Source organism: Dermacentor albipictus, chromosome 3 (genome assembly GCF_038994185.2).
Source record: "Dermacentor albipictus isolate Rhodes 1998 colony chromosome 3, USDA_Dalb.pri_finalv2, whole genome shotgun sequence".
Lineage (NCBI taxonomy): Eukaryota > Metazoa > Arthropoda > Arachnida > Ixodida > Ixodidae > Dermacentor > Dermacentor albipictus.
Genome location: NC_091823.1, coordinates 48,017,243 through 48,036,518, shown reverse-complemented (window position 1 = coordinate 48,036,518; position 19,276 = coordinate 48,017,243). Strand labels below are relative to the sequence as shown.

General features: G+C 44.8%; 1 protein-coding gene across 10 annotated transcripts in view; it reads right to left on the bottom strand.

Annotated features, from left to right (window-relative positions):
* Positions 1 to 1,050: 1,050 nt before the first annotated feature.
* The window catches only part of LOC135898145 (microtubule-associated protein futsch-like), a 397,845-nt gene continuing 379,619 nt past the window's right edge, over positions 1,051 to 19,276 (bottom strand). For all 10 annotated transcript variants that reach the window (XM_065426913.1, XM_065426907.1, XM_065426915.1 and 7 more), the window contains 3 exons: positions 15,536 to 15,667; positions 11,334 to 11,427; positions 1,051 to 6,538 (listed from right to left, as the gene is read on the bottom strand). In XM_065426913.1, coding sequence (XP_065282985.1) covers positions 1,144 to 6,538; positions 11,334 to 11,427; positions 15,536 to 15,667 — 5,621 coding nt within the window. In that variant the 3' untranslated portion in view covers positions 1,051 to 1,143. The remainder of the gene's footprint in view (positions 6,539 to 11,333; positions 11,428 to 15,535; positions 15,668 to 19,276) is intronic.

Below are 19,276 nucleotides of genomic sequence, written 5' to 3'. Positions count from 1 at the left end.
AAGGTGCAAGAGTACAAATGCCGTATCAACCTGTATAAGCATTCCTTCTTTCCAAAAACTGTACATGATTGGAATAAACTGCCGCTCGAAATTGTTACAGCAACGCCATCTGTGTTCGTAACTTTGTTGTCGTAACATTTATATCTTTAGTTCTAAAATGTTTTTCGCTTCGGACAGAATAGGAGATTAACCTTTCCTGTCCGCGGCTTTTTGCCTTACTCGCTGTTCTTTTTTTTCATTACATTATTCTAATTATAGTTATTATTAATATTATCATTGCGTCGTATTATGTACTAAAGTGTATTTATATTGTATTTCATAATAACCTCTAGTGTAATGTTGTGTTAAGTACTGTGTTTTCAATATCAATATTTTGTTGTATTGTGTATTAGATCTATCCTTTTGTAACATCAATCATCTGTATTTCCATCATTTGTATACTCCTTCCCCCTACTCTAATGCCCAACATTGGGCGCTGTAGGTATGTAAGTAAATAAATAAATAAATAAATAAATAAAAAGCAGCATGCACTGCTTTGTTTCGAACTGATATATTTCTAAGTTCGTGTTATATTTTCTTTACTTATTAAATAGACAAAAACATGGAAGCATTGATATCAGTTACTTCGGGCCCAATTTTTGGGGCATACGAGTATATTCTATTATCAAAAAATGCATATTTTTGCTGGTCTTCACAGTGCGTAGCGTTCAATAATTCGTTTGTATCAGCTTTGGTTATGGCAATGCAGTTATTATTCATGTATTTGGATTGGCTAAACTTTAGTTAAATTCCTCCAGAACGCGCGCCAGCGTGCAGCGGGCGTCTCCCACGAGGGACTTGATCCATCGACAAATTCTATAAGGAGGAGGCCGAGCTGTAACGTGAGACACCCTCCCCCAGAACGAAATTTCTGGATACGTCACTGTTGACGACGTGGTATGGATCTGAGAACGTATATCTGAACATACTTGCCAAGCTGGTTACAATCTAAATGGAATTGTGACAAACCAAGAAAGCTGCGCTGAAGAAATACTGAGCGGTGACAAGAAATTAAGCAAAGCGTGTCTTTATTGAAGGTTTGACAGTAAGCGTGTGTGTGCAAGTACAAAAAAAAAAGCTGCCGGAGCTGCGCTTCAGCTGTAGTCAGCACCAGTTGCTTGGGTCATCAGTCGTTCCTTGCTGGCTCGAAGGCAGGAAAGCGTCGGTTGTCGGCTCAGCTTCGTAATACTCGGAAGATGTCGACGACTCTGCTGGCTCGTTCGCAGTGCCTTGAGGAGGATTTGCCGGCATGCCTTCCTCGTAGTTCGTGAAGTACTGTGCTGCCTGGTTCAGCCACTGCTGTACTTGACACGACTTGTAATTCCAGAAGCTTCCAGCATCGGGATTCACCACGGCGCTTGGAGACCTCTTGGGCACGTCTTCCTCGCGCTCGCGTAGGGCCGCAGTCTCGGATCTCACCGGTCTGCTGACGTGCGCCTGCTCCGCTACGAAGCGCGCGGTGCGATCCTCATCTCTTTCCGCGTCGGTGGGCACGAACGCCGAGGCCATCCTCTGGCTCCAGTTTTTCTTGATCGCCTTCGTGTTGTACCTGAATGCGGCCGTCGACCTCGAGCTGCTACAGAGTGGGAAGGGCGTTCGGTAGGGCGCCGTTTTGCGCCTCATCTTGACCCTCTTTTCTTCGGAAAAGCTCGCGGTGGAGCTGTCTTCATAACTAGCCTGGTTGCCGCCCGTTTCCACGTTGGGAGAGTACGACTCTGGCGAGCGGGATCGCGTACGGCGCTCTTGGTCAGGAGAAGCTAGCTGACAACAAGCAGGTTCCTCCAAATCAGCAGAATGCCTTTCCGATTTCAACGTGTCTTTTTGAACGACGTCACACAGTACTTCCGCGGCGCACTGAACGGTAGGGCAGCAGGTGGCGAGGTAGCGAGTCAGCAAACTGTAGTCGCCGAAAGAAGTGTCGAACGCAGCGCCTGAGCCAATGCATTCGTTCTTCACTTCGGAAGGCGTTCTTCCCGTGTGGGTATCGCTGGCGCATGTAGTAGACGGCCTAGGTGTCGAGTCGTAAGCTTCGTTTTGCAACCTAAGGAATGTCTCCAAAAGTGGATTCACCTCATCCTTTTGATATGGAAGCTGGCTCAGTACCTCTTTTCTTAGCTTGGCTCGCTCTAGCGCCTCTATCTGCTCGGGCTCAAAGATAGTGTTCGTTCCGGACGCGTCTGTACAAGTGTCGCCTGAACTGCTCATCTGGTCTGTCGTCACCTCTTGGAACAAAGACACCGTCTTCAGCCAGTAGTCCGTGTGAGACTTAGTCCTCTGTTTCGCTTCGGTCTTGGTAGCACCGTTATCACTATGCTTGGCAAAAAATCCATGAAAAGAAGCCGCTTTCGGGAATTGTGCAACCTGTACCTTTCGTAGCAGTTCTTGTTCTGACTCATCGCCTGCTCTTACTGAGAGCAAGCAACGGCCTACGCTCGTCGGTTGTCCGTTTGCTGCATTGTCCGTCTCTTGAATGTGGGAATTGTAGGACCAGTTTCCGAAAGGAACGTAGCTGTCTGATCTGTTGAAAAGTCCAGACTGCGGGAAGGGCTTCAAGCCTTCTTGTGATTTCGCCAAACTCGCATTGCTCGCTGAAACGGAGGCTTCTATTGATGGTTTCACCTCCGGGAGTGGCACTATTTCTTCTGTATAAGAGAACATAATGGCTTCGGCATCTTGCAGTGTTCCGTAAACTGGACGGCTCCAGCTGCCGCGATGTTTGCCAGGATTCACAATTGCTGTCGCTTGCTCCCGCTCCTCACTTACAACGAACTGTGTTAGGGGATCCTGCGGCTGGGTGAGATGATCACCAGTAAATCGCACGAAGGACGGCTCGTCAACTAAAGGAGGCTTGGATGTAGATGAGCTTTCTATGGATATGTCAGATAGCAGCCGGATCCCTAGTCTGTCATCGCTTAGCACGTCATGCACAGGACCCTGTTCGACAGAAAACAAGTCCACATCGGAGCTCTGGACCGTACCATCACTTGTATGACTGAAGATTGCATTTGAAGCAACATCAAGGCGAGCAGGCTGTCCGCATTCCAAGCGATAGCCGTCAGAAGACGTGTCCTCTGAAACAGCGTCCAGATGTTGCTCTACAAGTAATTCTTTCTTGTTCCCATAAGTGAGACGTATAAATGAAGTGGCATGTCCATATGCTGGATCTGGAATCATGTTCCCAACCATCGATTGCGTGATCTCCCGTGAAGCGAGAGCATCGTTGGTTGACGTAACTCTGGTAGCGCTGCTCCCACGAGTGGTATCTTCCTCAGTCTCTGAACTCTTGGCATAGCTTTGCTGAGATGTTTCTCCTGTGCTTGAGTGGGCCGTGGAAGTTCGGTTGACGCTATGCGATTCTTGGGGCGTGACAGCACCTTCTGGCGCTGTGTGCGCGGTTCTTTTCGTCACAGCATTTCTTACACTTGATCTGCTCAGAGTTGCGGTAGACGACTCAGAGGAGTTGTCGGTATTACTTTCTTCGCATCCAGGAAAAGGATCGCTGGTTTTTGTATCCGTGACACATTCTCGTGCGAGCTGAGCAGATGCATGCAGCAAGTGCGAGTACTCTTCTTCAATAATCTCTTTCAGGATGTCTTTAAGATCACCCCGCCTGAGCGAAGCCAGAGGTTTGTTCAGTGCATCGCGATGACTACTGGAGCAGCGTTCCACATCCATCATTATGCTTTTTCGGTCAGTCGCCTCAGTTGAAACTGCCTCGCCATGGAGAAGCGTGTCTTGCATCAGCTGATGACCGGAAACTGGCGTTTGTTCAGCGGTCGTTTTGGGAAACTGTCTTTCATCATTTTGGTCTCCAGTAGGGGTAAAGCCTACAAGCTTGTTGATACAACGAATTAGCTCCTCATCAGTGATGTTGAAGTTGATTTCGTCATCAGCAGCAGGTAGTTGCTGCCGTCCATACTCATTACTTCCCTCCAAGTTAAGCTTAGTGGTCACGTCTGGTATGGTGGCATAACGTCCCGCTTCCTTTGTCTTTATTATATTGCCTTCCACATTAACAGGGAGCCCATGGGTTGTCGTTCCCTGCATTTTTCCTATTTGCCCATCAAGAGATTTGCCCCATTGCTTTTTTGCATCCCCAATTTGAACACCAAATGGAAGATTCAGCTTGTTGAAAAGGGCAGCTCTTGGCGAAGACGTTGTCAGAAAAGGTTTCTCGTCGTCTGAGAACGTCACTGTCGCGCTCCTGTGCGAACATCCCAAAGTCTTGACTTCAATGCCGCATTCAGGCACCGCTGAACTTTTAACCTGCACTGGTTTATACCTATCACTCCTTGATGGATCAGCAGAGGAGCGTCTCTTTTCCTTGAAACTATCCGGAGATCCGGAAGAGTTTTTGTTTCTTGTTTTAGAGCACTCGCTTGAAGGTCTTGCGTGCTTGCTGGTTTTGCTCAGGGAAGTATTCGGGCTTCTCTGAACGCGCGTCTTGTCCTCTAAGTCGATGGATATAGAAGTAAAGTCGTCCGTGCATGCAGGGTTACGAATGACCGATGCATTATTGATCTTGCACATCAGCTTCATCATAGGCTCAACTTTTTGTTGTGCCGCCGGCACCCGCTGGTTTAAAGCAGAAGATGCTTGTTTTGCTTGGCCACTGTTTATCAGGCTTTTCTGTGCTCCCTTCAACAAAAGCGGCTTTTGTTCTTCCAACTTCGGAATGCCTTTGGCATTTCTCTTTTGATCGAGGTTTGAGCCTGCGTTCTTGAGTATACTTCGCTTTTTTGTTATCGTACCGATGCTGCCAGACTGTCCAACCTTTTCAGCAGCCTGCCGGGGAGCCTTATCTGGCAGAATAATCAAACCAGGACCGCCACTAGACTTCGGGTTCTCTCCGTGCTCATGTTTCCCGTCATAGTAGTGGACACGTGCATTTTTCCTCGTCTCCAGTGGACCATCTACGTTCTCTCGCCGCTGCTCTCCGCGGCTACGTTGCTGAGGAATCTCGCTGCAGGCAGTTCGAAAACATCCCGCGCTTCTTGTGCTCGTCGGCACCGTCGAGTGAGGATAAATGGACGAGACAAAGCTCTTGAAGGCGTCCCCCGGCTTTCCGAATTTCTCTGAAGCCTTCGAGTGTTTCCTATCGGATCCACAGCGACCGGCACTCTGCGAGTACATGCTCGGGGCACCAGCCGACTTGCGCGTTTTCCACAGGCGTGATCGCGATGTGTCCGAGAAAGAGTTGTAGGACGGCGACTCCCCTTCGTCGTCGTCCTTCAACAGGTACGTTCGCTGGGGCCGCGTCCAGTTCTGCATCACAGGATACGCGTCCACCGGGCATGCAAAACTCTTGTAAGAATCGACCACCGTATCGAAGCGCGAGCCCAGCAACGATGCCTCCGTGAGTGGTGGCATATTTTTTTGCTCCGACATTGTCTCGCTGCAGAATGCATTCGCTTTTCGCGGTGCCTGTTGTTGCCGTACCGAGAATAGTGTCTCCCTTGATGCGGCGTTGTCCTTTGCGGGACTCGGGGCCCGACGCCAGGTCGGAACATCGGAACTAACTTTAGTCTTGTCTTCTCCACCCCCTTTGTCTATGTGCGATAGCCCGCCATCGAGGAACAAGTCTGCGCTCTTTTCGACGGACTCTTTTTCTTCTGACGGCTTGCATGAATCCCCGTAAGACACGTCATCGACGTTATCAGAGCTCTGGCCACCTCTTGACAGGAGCTTGTTTCGTAGCGCCAGGAGTGTATTCGAGTAAATCGACCTGGCGATGCCACTAATCGGGAGCGCATCAACCACCACGGTTTCTTCACGGCAATCACTAAGGTCGCTAGAAAATGGCCCACCGCCAGCAGGCTTCACGTCAACCGCCTTTCTGGAAGCCGGCTCCATTGCAGCTTCGCTTGCTGATTTCTGAACGAGGGTACTTCTTTCCATGCCCAACTGATGAAGCACCATCTTCATAATTCTCTCCGCGTCTGAATCAGAGTCGAAGACGTGTTGACCGGACGCGCGAGCTTGATCCGTCGTGATTATCCGCGCGTCGCGAGATTGCTTGACGGCTTCACTGCGAGCCACGGCTGAGGCATTGTCGACGTGTTCCGCATGCTGAACGGAGGGGATCGGCGTTCCTTGACAATCACTCGGGTCCTCTTTCAGCATGAAGTCCCTAGACGTCGGAGACAAGTCGGCTTTATCGTTCTGATCTGGTCTCTCCTCCGGAGGCAGTAGAAAGCTGGTTCGCATGTCGCGAGCGTCTTCTTCGGGCGACACTGAGCGGTGCACGTCGACCTGCACCGTGGTATGCCGGACGCGCCGCGAATTGATCTTAATCTGGCTGGGATAGTGAACCCGTGTTTCTTGCACCATTGGCGCGTCGTTATCTCGGTGTCGCCGAGCGAGATTTCTAACCTTATCTCGCATCTCGGACACCATGGCCTTCGTGCTGTCCCATATCGTAGGACGATCCTCTCTCCAGTACTGACTGTGGTACGTCGGTCCCATGCAATCGTCTTTAGTATACCTGTCAACAAGTTTCCTGCGTGAAGGGTCGAAAATAGCCATTTGTTACATCACATTCTACATATTACTACGCGGAAAAAAGCAAAAACGGGCGGGGTGTTTTAGGCGCCCCTTAACTTAGAGAGTAGACCTGGTATGGAGTGCAAGGCTTATGACATTGTGCACTGTATATTCCTGTTTACTTCGGCACCGTACATTATAGTATCGTACACATTAGAAGCGCATTATATGTTGTCACCAGCTTAATCGTAACGGGGCAAAACTGTAGGGTAAACTTGCATTATGTTGCACTAAAGTGCTTCAGGATGAGTGCATTCATCACGAAGATAGCGATGAAAAAGTTAAGTAAGTAAACCAATGCATGAGTCATGGTACTGTTTTATGTTATTAGCCTCACACTATAGCGAGAGTGGCGGTTGTATGCTACAGCAGTACGTGAACAATATATAGTCAACGCCTATGTTACGTCAACAGGGGACTTGAAAATCCTCTATAATAGAAATTACGAAGTGCAGACAATTCAAAGATTCTCAAGTACCAGACGGACACTGCTTAAGTATGCAATCGGCGTTTGAAGTTTTTTTTATAATAAATCATGTGAGATGTGGAGACATGTAAAAGCAATAAAGCGCTCGGCTGAGCGCACAAAATAAAAAAAAGGAGGAAGAGAGGGGAGGGGCGGATGGAGCAGCATGGCGAAGATAGTCTAGGCATCACAAGCGCTGACTATGGCTTATTTTTAATATTTAATGCCCAATATACGTGACGCCGCGCTTGCTTTAATAATGTAAGACGTTAATTAGGAGTTCCTGCTGTATTTGCCCCAAGAAAACAGAACTTATGGCAACGCAAAGATTTCTAATTACACCGGTGACACGTCAAGGTGGAGCCATGATCGCGGATTCCTAAATATGGAAGTCATCTATATATTGCTGCTTACTACCATTATCTTAAATGAGATCCAAAGAACTCGTTATTGTTTCGTGTCAGCAATGTAAAAATAGTGACTATTAAATTTAGAACTCCCTCATGTAATGGGTCTACAGTAAACAGCCAATCTGTTCTCATGTGGCGACGCCCTGTGTGCCGTGCGCGGATGCCATTACTTAAACATTGCTTTATTGACTGAGCGAAGCTGTTCCAGATGTGATCGTGATGCTTGCTTTCGTGCAAGCGACGTTATAACGTCTGTAATTGTCTGTACACTGGCCTCAAAAATTAATGGACTTCAGTAGTAGCGTCGACTTTTTGATGACGCTTTCGCAAACAATAGATAGCACGCAAATTTTGCTACGGGGCGAAACTCTCATCAATTTCTTGTTCTCAGAAGCTGCTTGTCGCTGGCTAATGTACTGTCAAAGCACTCTGACCTGCGAATTGCTTTTTAAACGCAGGTTTCGAGGTCATATTTGCAAAGCAGACCGTAGGCTCCTAACACTTTGTAGGAAGACGCACCAGTCAAACATAACCGCTATAGATGTCGCTAACGATGGCTGCTGGTCCACGAGAAGAACTTTTTATGAATGAAAAGTTGCCATAAAATTTGGCTTCTGGGGCCCTATAACGTAAACCTATTCCAGTCTGCATTTATCCTAATCTCCTGACGTCAAATTTACGTAACCACCGAAGCAAGCATCCGCGGTGACTCGCAGCTTTGTTTGAACAGGCCAGTGAAACGCTCTACTCGTCAATAGCTGGTCACATTTTTTTGCTTTCAAATCGATAGGCATTGCCTTCCTTACTTGACAGGTTTTCCTTATTTAATTGGCTGACCAGAGACGAGGAGCATGTAGAAGTGGAGAGGGTTTAGGTGGGGCCGGGATAGTGTAGCGAAAGTAGATAACCTGATGAGGAAGTAGTGCCAGCGTCTGCAATGGGCCCACCTCTAGTTGCTTAGCTAACGGTGTCTCGTAGAAAATCGTGGTGGCGTGCAACGGAAGGCTAAAAATGCAGCTAAAACAGACACTCAGCCAAGAAAATTTGGCGGAGCGATGTCGTGCACGCGCTGAGAAGGCTCGGAAACGTTATACTGCCAGGCGAATATTTTTATTATGCGCAGTTTGTATTATGCGCAGAAATCAGTTTTGTTCGGCAATACTAATGCGCCGTCAATGCGTGCACGTCACTTTTACGTGGCGAGCTTTCCAAGTTTTGTGACGTCGTTTGACAGACAGGTAGTGCGCCCGAAAGCTTTTGACCCATTGAGGAGGGCTGACGGTAAAAGGCGTTGAATTGAAAATAATTATTTTTCTTTTGTTCGGTTCGACACTGCATAATCTATGTGTACGCACCATATCAGATGAGGAGCGTTCGCGTTTTTCCTGACGCTGCGTAACAGACGAAGCCAAGTAAGGGTGTCCCAAAAATTTTCTTGGGAAAGTTGCGGAAATGGAACAGGTGAATTTGGAATAGCTTTACGTTATAGCACTTCAGATTCGTTTTTCGTTACAGTGGGCATTTCTATACGGGAACGCGAGGTACTTGGTGCGATGGAAATGTGATGATGCAAAAGATGCGAAGGAACAGAGCGGGGAAAAAAAGAAGCGTATGATAAATCAGAAAGGGGAGCAGAAAGCTGGCGGCAGCCCTCAACTGCGCGCTGGAGTCGGCTCGCGCAGGCATCCGCGCCAGCAGAAACGGGAAAATCATGGCGGTCGGCAACGACAGTCCTCAAAGCTCCATTGGCATCGGTATATCCCGAAGTACCAGGGCTAACCGGATTACGTCGCCGACGCGTCGCCAACTACAGTTCCTTGGCGCCAGGAACTGTGGTTGTTAGGTGACTGTCCTGACTGAAATATGTTTTATTCCGGCGATGTACGTCTCGTTGCTGCGTACTTGGCGGTTCGCGTGCCGAGTTCAAGACAACTTTTGCAAGCCTGCCTGGAGGTTCGCTCGGCGGTGCGAACAGAACGTGCATTCACCACCACCGTCAATCTTCTTCCCTTCCAGCTAAGACGTCTCTTTCCATCTGTTATCCTGTGCGTCCTATTGTGTCAGCTTCTCGTTATAATTGGTCACCTAGTTAGGTAGTTAAATGCTGATCGTATTTATTTAGTTAGTTAGTTAGTTAGTTATTAGTTAACGAGTGAGTGAGTTGGTTAGTTGATTGGGTAAAAAATAATGAGTATAAATAATTAATTATGTAATAAAGCGATTAATTAAATAATTGTATAATTAATCAATTAATTAATGGCGTACTTAATCAATCAACCAATCAATCAATTAAATACTAAATAAATTAATAACGAATTGATTGATAATTGATTAATCATTTAATCAGTTTGGTAGTTCGTCAGTTTGTTTGTTAGTACGTTAGTTAGCCAGTTAGTTAGTTAACTGTTAGACTCTAGTTACACGGGCAGCTTAACCGCGGTTAAACTAAACCATGGTTAACTCGCTCTACCGTGGTTAACGCGAACCGTAGTCCGCTAGAGTTATACGGGCTATCCCGATCACGATTCATGGTCTGATGACGCGTCGCGTGATCTCTCGCGTACAGGCTTAATTTTGAATAATTTTTCTTCGACATTTGATTACAGTGGTATAAAGATGTTATTTTTCACCAATACAATTGTCATATTTCACAGTTTTAACGAGACTGCGTTTCGCACGGGTAGGTTATTAATTTTCGATTAGAGCATGCCTGGTGGGCATACAACTATATAAAAAGTCAGAATTAAGGGTTACAAATAGGTAAATATAAAATAAAATTAGGTCCACTGAACGAAAAGGTTAAAAAAAATTCTTAATGAACAAATGAATGTTTCAACTAATAAACATTGGTTACGTAATTAAAGAGAGTACAACTTTACCCGAATGCACTTTGGAACTATATGTTTGCATTTACACAAAAAAAGAAGAATAAAAAGGAGGAAAGGCAGTGCTTTCAGGTGTTAATGTATATTAATGTTTCACAATGCACACATTATCACAAAAAAGTACACGATAAAAATACTAAATTTACAAGTTTAAAAGCAGCGCCATCAAACCGGACAAGAAAGTGAGACACACACAAACAGCGTTTGTGTGTGTCTCACTCGTCCTGTTTGATGGTGGTGCTCTTAGATATTGAAATTTATGCGTAGCCGTCACCTCTGTGTAGAGGCGCGCGTTTCGACTACTTCAGCGCAGAGCAGACAAATTATCTTCCCAAATGCGTATCAGTGCCTCAGTTGTCGCGTCAGGCCAAATCATACGCTTTTTGGAAGATGTCTGGGAAGCGCCAGCGCTGCGCTCGGGAGAAGTACCGTCCGCCATTTTGCCCGTTTCCGAAACGTCGGTTACACTAAACCGAGGTTGCCAGTCTCGGTTGGCGGTCAACCGCGGTTAGCGGCCTAACCGCAGTTTCGCCTGTCGTGTAACCACGCTAACCATGGTTGCGTTAACCGCAGTTGAGGTCGCCCGTGTACCAGAGGTATTAGTTAGTGAGATAGTTAGTTAGTTAGTTAGTCAGTTAGTTAGTTGGTTGGTTAGCTAGTTAGTTAGTTTGTTAGTTAGTTAGTTAGTTAGTTAGTTAATTAGTTAGTTAGTTAGTTAGTTAGTTAGTTAGTTAGTTAGTTAGTTAGTTAGTTAGTTAGTTAGTTAGTTAGTTAGTTAGTTAGTTAGTTAGTTAGTTAGTTAGTTAGTTAGATGGTGAGTTCTAACCGCCAAGGGTATAAAGCGTCACAAGAGTGAAACAACGAAAGCAGGAAAAGCTGCCTCAAATCATAGACTGATGCGTGAAAGCATCGAATGAGATCCGTGTTGAAACTGCTATAGGAAGGGAGAAACGATACAACAAGTTGAACAACCCGGTCGCTGTTTCGTACCGTAAACATATTATTGTGCCGCAGACGACGCCGACGAGAATAAGAACTCCCGCTATCCAGGCGATCGCGCTGGCTGCTTTGCTAGTGAATCCAGCTGGAAAAAAGAAACGAGGGAAAGGGATAAGGAAATGGAGGCACTCTTCTTAATGAGATGCTGCTAGCTGAAGTCTGCTACGCTGCATCACTGTGTTGCGCGGCTATGCGGGCGCAACTTGCATGGATGCTCACGCATGCACGCACGTCTGCGCAGAACGGCGTGCGGTAAAGAAACCGCCGCGTTGCATTTGCGTCCTACGTCCACTCACTTCGCCATGCGATGCAACGTATACTATATTGCGCGCGCCATATAATGTGATACATTGTAGTCTTTGTGTCCTGTGTTCCGTGTTTGCGCTGTCTGCTAGCACAAACATTAAGGCAGTTAACTAGTAAGAACCTGAGATCGCTGGTCCCTTGCTTTTCTCTTTTGCCTTTAACTCTTCTCAAATTTGCAGTTGAGTTATGTAATGCATTAATCAGGTGACAATACACAGCTACCTTGAAAGCAGGGTGCACTAGAATAATATCAATAAAGTAAGTTATCTTGTAAGTGGTTCGATAATCTGATAGCCAACGTGATACGCATGAATCCATTCAAGAATAACTTTGAAAGCGATCTTTAAATGTCCGGTAATAATGTGAAGCCACAATGAGAAGAGATGGTACTAATATGATTGAAGGCCAAGTCGACTACGACAGTTTACCAACACTTCAGTTCGGCGCTTACGCATGTTTAGATTCTTAAGTCCAGTTTTAAATGCCGCAGCTTCTTAACATATTTCGAAATATTAAGCGTCGTAATACTAAGTAAGCAACTGTGGGCCATAAATATTGGGTTAAGAGGAAGCTTAAGCTTTGAAGCTGCTGTCTAAATACATGAGGATGGAGAATTCGTTTTGGTCAGGTTGGAAATTATTTTCAGCAAGAATTGAATGTAACAGAATTTAAAAAAGAAACACGACAAACTAATGTATCAAGCTTATGACTCTAACTCAGCAATAATAACTGATATGAGAATTATCTTAACTGCAAATAATAATTAGACTTAAAGCGGACAAAACTGAAGTATTCATAATCACTGATGCAATCAAGGAATGTTCCTAGACAGCCGTCGATCACTAACAGTCTCCTGTGCAGCAACCAGAAAAATAAGATGCGGAGAAAGAGTAAGTTTGTAGGCGATTAACTTGTCACTTTAACAGTTGATTAAAATATATTCCAGCCCATTTTCTTCTATACTAAGGGGCACAAAGCATAGATATTATCACAGTCATATTCTAAAAAATGAAAATGAGAACCTCGAGAACTGGCAGATAAAAAAAAAAAGACATTGTAAATCACAAATCTTCAGAGCCGCCGATTACAAAAGTTGGCACAAGTGATCTAACGACTGCCTCTGACACCGCTAAGGCAGTTACCACCATTTTTTTAAAGCTAGGGTGTTTGCTTCTGCTCCTACATATACTCTCACCCGGTGTCCATATTCATTTTACCTACAATCCACACTCCACACGAAGGTCATAATGTTATACAAGATCTAACATGCACTAGTGTTTGCTTACACAATATTTATCCCTCCAAAATAAAAGCTATTGACGGAGAAATATGTTCCTATCACTCATGTAATTAGCCTAATATTCCAGGTGAATTGAAACAGGTAAAAGTGGTACAGTTCGTTTAAAGAAAAGTTGACTGTGAAATAACGAATAATTATCGTCCAATAACTATTCCTCCTTTTTTGAGCAAACTAATGGGAAATCTGTTGGTTACCCGGCTGACGCATTATCTAAGCAAGTATAATATTTTGACACCATATTGTGGTTTTAGGCTCAGCTTTTCCATAGATATTGCAATAATATAATTCATAGACTATTTTAAACATTCTATAGGTACATTGGTTCCTGCCGATGCCATATTCGTGGATATTTCGTAAGCTTTTTACAAGATCAACCACATAATTTTTTTCGCAAAACTAGTACCTTATACGGCATATAGGGTCCTGCACTAAAGCTCATATGCAATTGCCTCTGAAACAGATGACAGGTTTTACGAGTTGCTGATTTTTTTTAACTCAGAGATAATTAATCAAGGCATTCCCCAAGGTTCTCTTTCAGTTCCATTGCTTTCTTTTACCATACATTAATGACTGACCAAATTTCTCTATATGCATCTTATAAACAGACGATGCAGTTGCAAAACGTAGCTGAAGAACAAAATAATGATGTTACTAGTATTGTTTAACGGTGTCGTAATAACCAAGTAGCAATTACCCAGCATTAAGGTACCGTTATATTTCAATCCCGACAGAAAATTATTCAGTTCTTTGTGTTGACACGCATCGTTTTCGCCCTTCTGAAAAAGGCTAATTTCTCCGAGTTACCATTGATTCAAACCTGAAATTTTATGAACTCATCGCATCAATTACGTCTAAGATTTCTTTCGCAATTCGTGCTTTGAGTAAAGCCCGTTCTGATTTCCCCGCACTCGTTCTTCGCTTATTTATACTACGCTTTTATTCCCAGCAGCCTAGGTTGCAGTTCTTCATCTTGAGGAAACACACGCAGGACGCATTTGTCGACCATTGTTCCTTTATAGCACCAAGCACCCAGAAATATTACCATCAGTTATAACAGAGAATCTCCTACACCTCTTTACAATAAGTTCGGCATTGTTCCTATTGTACCTTTCATTTGTGTATCCCCTTTGCTGCGTGAGTGTCAGCTTTGATTTTGTACACCACTGCTGCGATTAGAGTTGCACTATGTATAAATAAATAAATTAAATAAATAAATAAATAAATAAATAAATAAATAAATAAATAAATAAATAAATAAATATGGGGTATCATTTAGGCTAGAAATTCTCGTTTCTTGCAGGTATGAATGAAATAGAGTTGAAGTTCATCCCACTGTCTCATAAATTTAAAACATTTAAATTTTAAACTGCGATATTATCCTACCAGTATAGTTTGCCATCGGTGAGAATTCACACGAATTTTGCCTAGCAGATAGTGCTTCCTTCTGCAATTACCCTCTGGAACTCATTGCCAGTGTTCATCAAAACATGTCAAACCTTAGGGTGACTTAAAACCAGGTTGAATAATTATTTTAACTTCTACCTAAATTTTCTATATCAGAAATATTTTTACATTCTCACATTTTTTGTAAAACTAATACGTTGGAACATTTTACATATTTGTGGTTTTTGCATAACGTGCGCATTATTTATTTGTATATTGTTGAAATTTATTCATCTACATTTCAATGGACGCTTTCTCGCAAATTTTATTATCAATATCTTGCTTCTCTTCCTTTTTATTATTTCTTTTTCTTCTTGTTTTACGCCATGCATGTATATTTCTTATCAGTCTACTTAATATACGTGCTTATTGTACTAGATTTCTTGTATTGCTTGTTTCCTGCTTGTTTCTTTTATGTGTTCCTTCTATCAGTTGTATGTAAACTGCTTTCTACTCACCAGCACTGCAATCATGCAATAATGTAATAAACCAACGTCGTATCGATTGGTACCAGTCTGGTACTGAAAACTGTCAACCTATGACAGTTTTCACTTTGGGACGTCCGCCTGTAATGATTATATACTAAGACACTTGTGTATCTTTATAACGCGACAATATACTTACACTTCGAACTTCATTAAACACTGCCGTCATATATGCCACTAATTTGATAGAACCTTAGCGAAACCCTCGTAAACGTTGTGAAAGTTTCACACATGCTGTAAATTCATGGACCATAGTTGTCCAGTTTAGATGCTCCAACAGATGCAGTGTAAAAAACTGCGATGTGCGGTTTTTTATGCAGAATTACGAATTTGTGTACCTCACGCTTCCATGTTCTTGAATCTTGGCAATTTCAAGGAATTTTTCGTAACAAAATTTCTAGCGCTAATTTATAAGTATGTCTTGTAGGGTAACTAGAATTCTCATTTCTCTTTGAAATTAAACAAATTTAATTCAATTAGGTAAAATGGCTGCCTCAGATAATTAGTTCTGCGTTGTACATGCATTTAAATAGGGGAATTGGAATTCAGCCCCGAGCTAAAGCTTCCTCTTCAGAGGTCGCTCTTTCACCTGGTTGCCAGGTCATACAACTAAACACGCGGTCATATTCAGAGCCCAGGAGGCCGGGCGAACTCCTCACCTGGGACGCAAATGTTGTTGCGCTTAAGGACATTCGGTGGTCGGCAAGTGCAGACCTGGTTGAAGCATTCCACGTGTGGATTTAGGAAAGAACATTCCACACTGTCTGCACACTCTTCGAAGATGTGGCGAGCTGCGATTGTTAAAGGAGTTCCGAGTGAACATGCAATAAAGTTTTTCAAAAGCGCCTTTCACGCGAACTTTGATCAGCCACATGCCTCAAATTTCCTAAATATAGTGAACAGACTGGATAAACATAGCTAGGTAAACTTTTTTTAACTAACAATGTGCGGTATAATGCGTGCAGGCTTTTTCGCACACTTAGGCTTCTCGATGCAAGGCGCCCACATAAATGATTTTGGATACATGAGCTCGACGCGAACAGAGGGAGTTGGAAGTGAGGTTGAAAAAGCCCCGACTCCATAGAGCTTACAGACTTACTCCTAATAGACAGATTTATCGGTGACACACTGCTTCAACGCACTAAAGCAAAGCGTGAGCACTGAAGCTGAATTCGCAACGCATTTATTTAAGAGCTCTGTAGTTAGTCTGACATCACTATCATCTTTCATGTTTGTCTGACTTCGCCTATTAAAGCGTATTAGCGTATTATTAAAGCTTATCAGCGTATAAGCGTATTAGCGTATTAGTCAATGTAGGCCTTTCTTGCCACTTCAAAAACGCTGGCAATATAGCGTCCGTGCTTACACTCATATGTCAAATGGTGTCGGTCTGATTCAACTTACTTCGAGAACGCTAGGCTACCAAACTTGACAAGGTCCCCCAGCGTGACAAGGGATCGCACTGAAGTTTATTTTGCCAACAGCAAGTTCACTGTGCTGTCTCATCACATTGCCCTAGATGGCGGTCACATGCCCTGCGGCTGTCTCTGACAAAGGGATTCAGTGGCATGACAGAACGTGATCGATTGCAGGATAGAACCACTGCTAGAGCTTCCGCCAGCCCTACTACACGCGCATCTGAACACGACGAGCACACTCGACGCGCTTTCGTGTGGTTAACGTGAGCAGCCCCAACGTAAGCTGTCTCGAATGTCGAAGCGCCGTTGGCCATGCCGAATGCTCCGGTAATTGCGAAATAAAAAAAAAACAATGTAAGCTGAACTCAGCTCATTGCGAAGGTTTCAAGACTGCGTAAGCACGGCGAGTGCGGGTTTTGTTCCCCGTCTGTAACTGAATAGTTTGCATGTACATCTTCTCCGACAAAGTTACGACGTTCGGGGCAGGACAGTTCCGCTGTTCTCGTGCCCCGAGTAATATCATACCTTCCGACATTCGAAAGCCGATAGTTGCACATCATTAGCGAAGGACTGATGAAAGGAACGTGGCAAGAGGGGTGGGCAGTAACCATGGTGCTTGCGCCTCCATGCACGCCACTTAGCGAGAGGTCCACCATATTGGTTTCAAGAAACCACACACACGTAGAAGAGCACTTGCCGGTCTCTAACTTACGATATGTTTCACGTAAGTCTAGCTTTTAACGCGATAGCGTTAAGGAGCTCGTGTCGCAGAAAAGCCGGTGTCGTCGGCGTCGGGTGTCGGCGTCGGCGTTTGCGGCGTTGACCGTGAGCGATAAATCATGGCAGGCGCTTCATAAATAAAAAGCAACTTCCAAGATTGGCCCGGTGGGAATCGAACCAGGGTCTCCGGAGTGTGAGACGGAGACGCTACCACTCAGCCACGAGTTCGATGCTTCCAAGCGGTGCAAACGCGCCTCTAGTGAATGCGGTGTTGCCTTCGAAACGAGCCGTGGAAAGTTATACTGCGGTATATATCGGTAATTATGAACATGTAACGTACACAAGTCACAATTACACGAGTTGCGAAGTGCGTTTCCGCTGCATTTCTTCTGCGCTTTCCGCACACGCAGAGCCATCTTGCGGCAAACACAGAAGACCCCCTCCTCTCAATGTACGGCGCTGCCCCGACAGGAGGCGCGCCGCGCGCGCATTGGGACCGCTGCCAGGCGCGTCGCGGGACTCCCTCTCCCCTGACGACGCTTCGCCGTGCTCCCGGTTTAGATTACTATCTATCTCTCTGCCCGTGCCGATCACGACGTTTGGCTGGCGTAGATCGTTTCCCCTCCGAGACACCGAGTTCTTTGGTTCGTTTCGTTCGCTCAGGCGCACGTTTCGTTGCCGCGCCGAACGCTGCGTTGCTCGACGCTCACCGCGTGATAGGTGGGCGCTAAGTCCGATGTGGGGCGCATCGTAAGTGATCGCTGTGCCGTAGCGCATTGTCTTATACCCCTTGGCGGCTCGACGGGAACGCTGTCGCGTCCCACTCTTGAAGGCGAAGCTTGAGCGTCCTCCAATTTTTTTCATCGTTGGTGGATCACGCGAGCAGCGATGCTTGCTTACACGATCAGCAAGGCCAGCTGGTTGTCGTTTAGGGGGAGGGGGGGGGGTAAAGGCGCAAAATTTTCGCGTGAGAATAATTTAAATATGTCACAGCGCTGTCGACATCAACCGAGAGTATTAAGAGTGACACCAGAAAAATAAATGTACTTGCATGCGTGACGAACAGGCTCGTAAAGATAACAGTGCGAAATGAGACGCATTTAGTAGGAAGTTATTGCCAATGAAATATAAAAGACCTCCTACTAAACTCTATATTTAGTAATACCTGTGCGCGTGCGTGGATTTAGCGCAGTTAATTTTTATATCCGGCTGCTTATACTAGTGACTGCAATTGCTTAGATGATAGATTAAAAAAATAGGACACGTCTAATGTGCTAATAGACGTTAAGAATCAAACATCGTAACACTTCGACTTAACTGACGAATCCATAACGGCGTAAATCATCGGGGCTTGCATGCGACAGTTCTTTTCTTTTACATACCATACAATATCTTAAAATACACACAAAATAAAATGACGAATTGCTCTATTATTGCAACCGGGAGCAGGCTCAACAGGCGGGAATAAAAGAACTTGCGGTGGATGTTGTACCTATCGTGTAGCTCATACCCTACACGCATAATGCGCGATCTTGATCTTGAGAAAGCAAACCGAGGAGCTCGTTTCACAATCGCTACATTCGCACTGCTTACGCAAGTTCGTTCAGACAAAGATTTGAATGCCGACTCTGGAAAATCATGAGAATTCTCGGAAACTGAGAGGTTTTAACTTTAGATCTGTAACTGCCAAAGGCGCCAAATGTCAAGGGACAAAAGGGAGAACCGAATGCAGGAGCAAACGTTTTAGTTATAAGAGGAAGAATAACGAAATTAACTTTTTTTTTCGCGTTTGTAACTCAGAAACGGAAGCAAATAACGATAATGAAAGTGGAGGAAAAATGAAATTGAAGCGCGGTGTTGCACCCTTAACCAACCAGCTAACCTTGCACGAAGGATTCGGTGTTCTTAAAGCCTGTTATCTTACTGTTGCCCTCAAGCTTGGACCTGGCTGATTTCACTCAATGTGAGCCGGATCAAAGGCCTAAAATCCCCGAGAATGCAGAACTATTTTGAAGCGTTTGATGTCGTTTCTTTCGTTAGTATTGTCTTAGGCTCCTCCACATACATATATTTATTTATATTTTTTTCTACGCATTCCCTGCGCTTAGAGACGGCTGCGGGATTATAAGAAATGAATTTTTCTGCGTAGGGGCAGGGGCCGAGAGCATCACGGAACAAAAACTTCGAGGACAAAGACGACTGCGAGATTAATTCCCATCTAGACTGTAGGAAAATACAGCACACTAATGGAGTTTAAAGCAT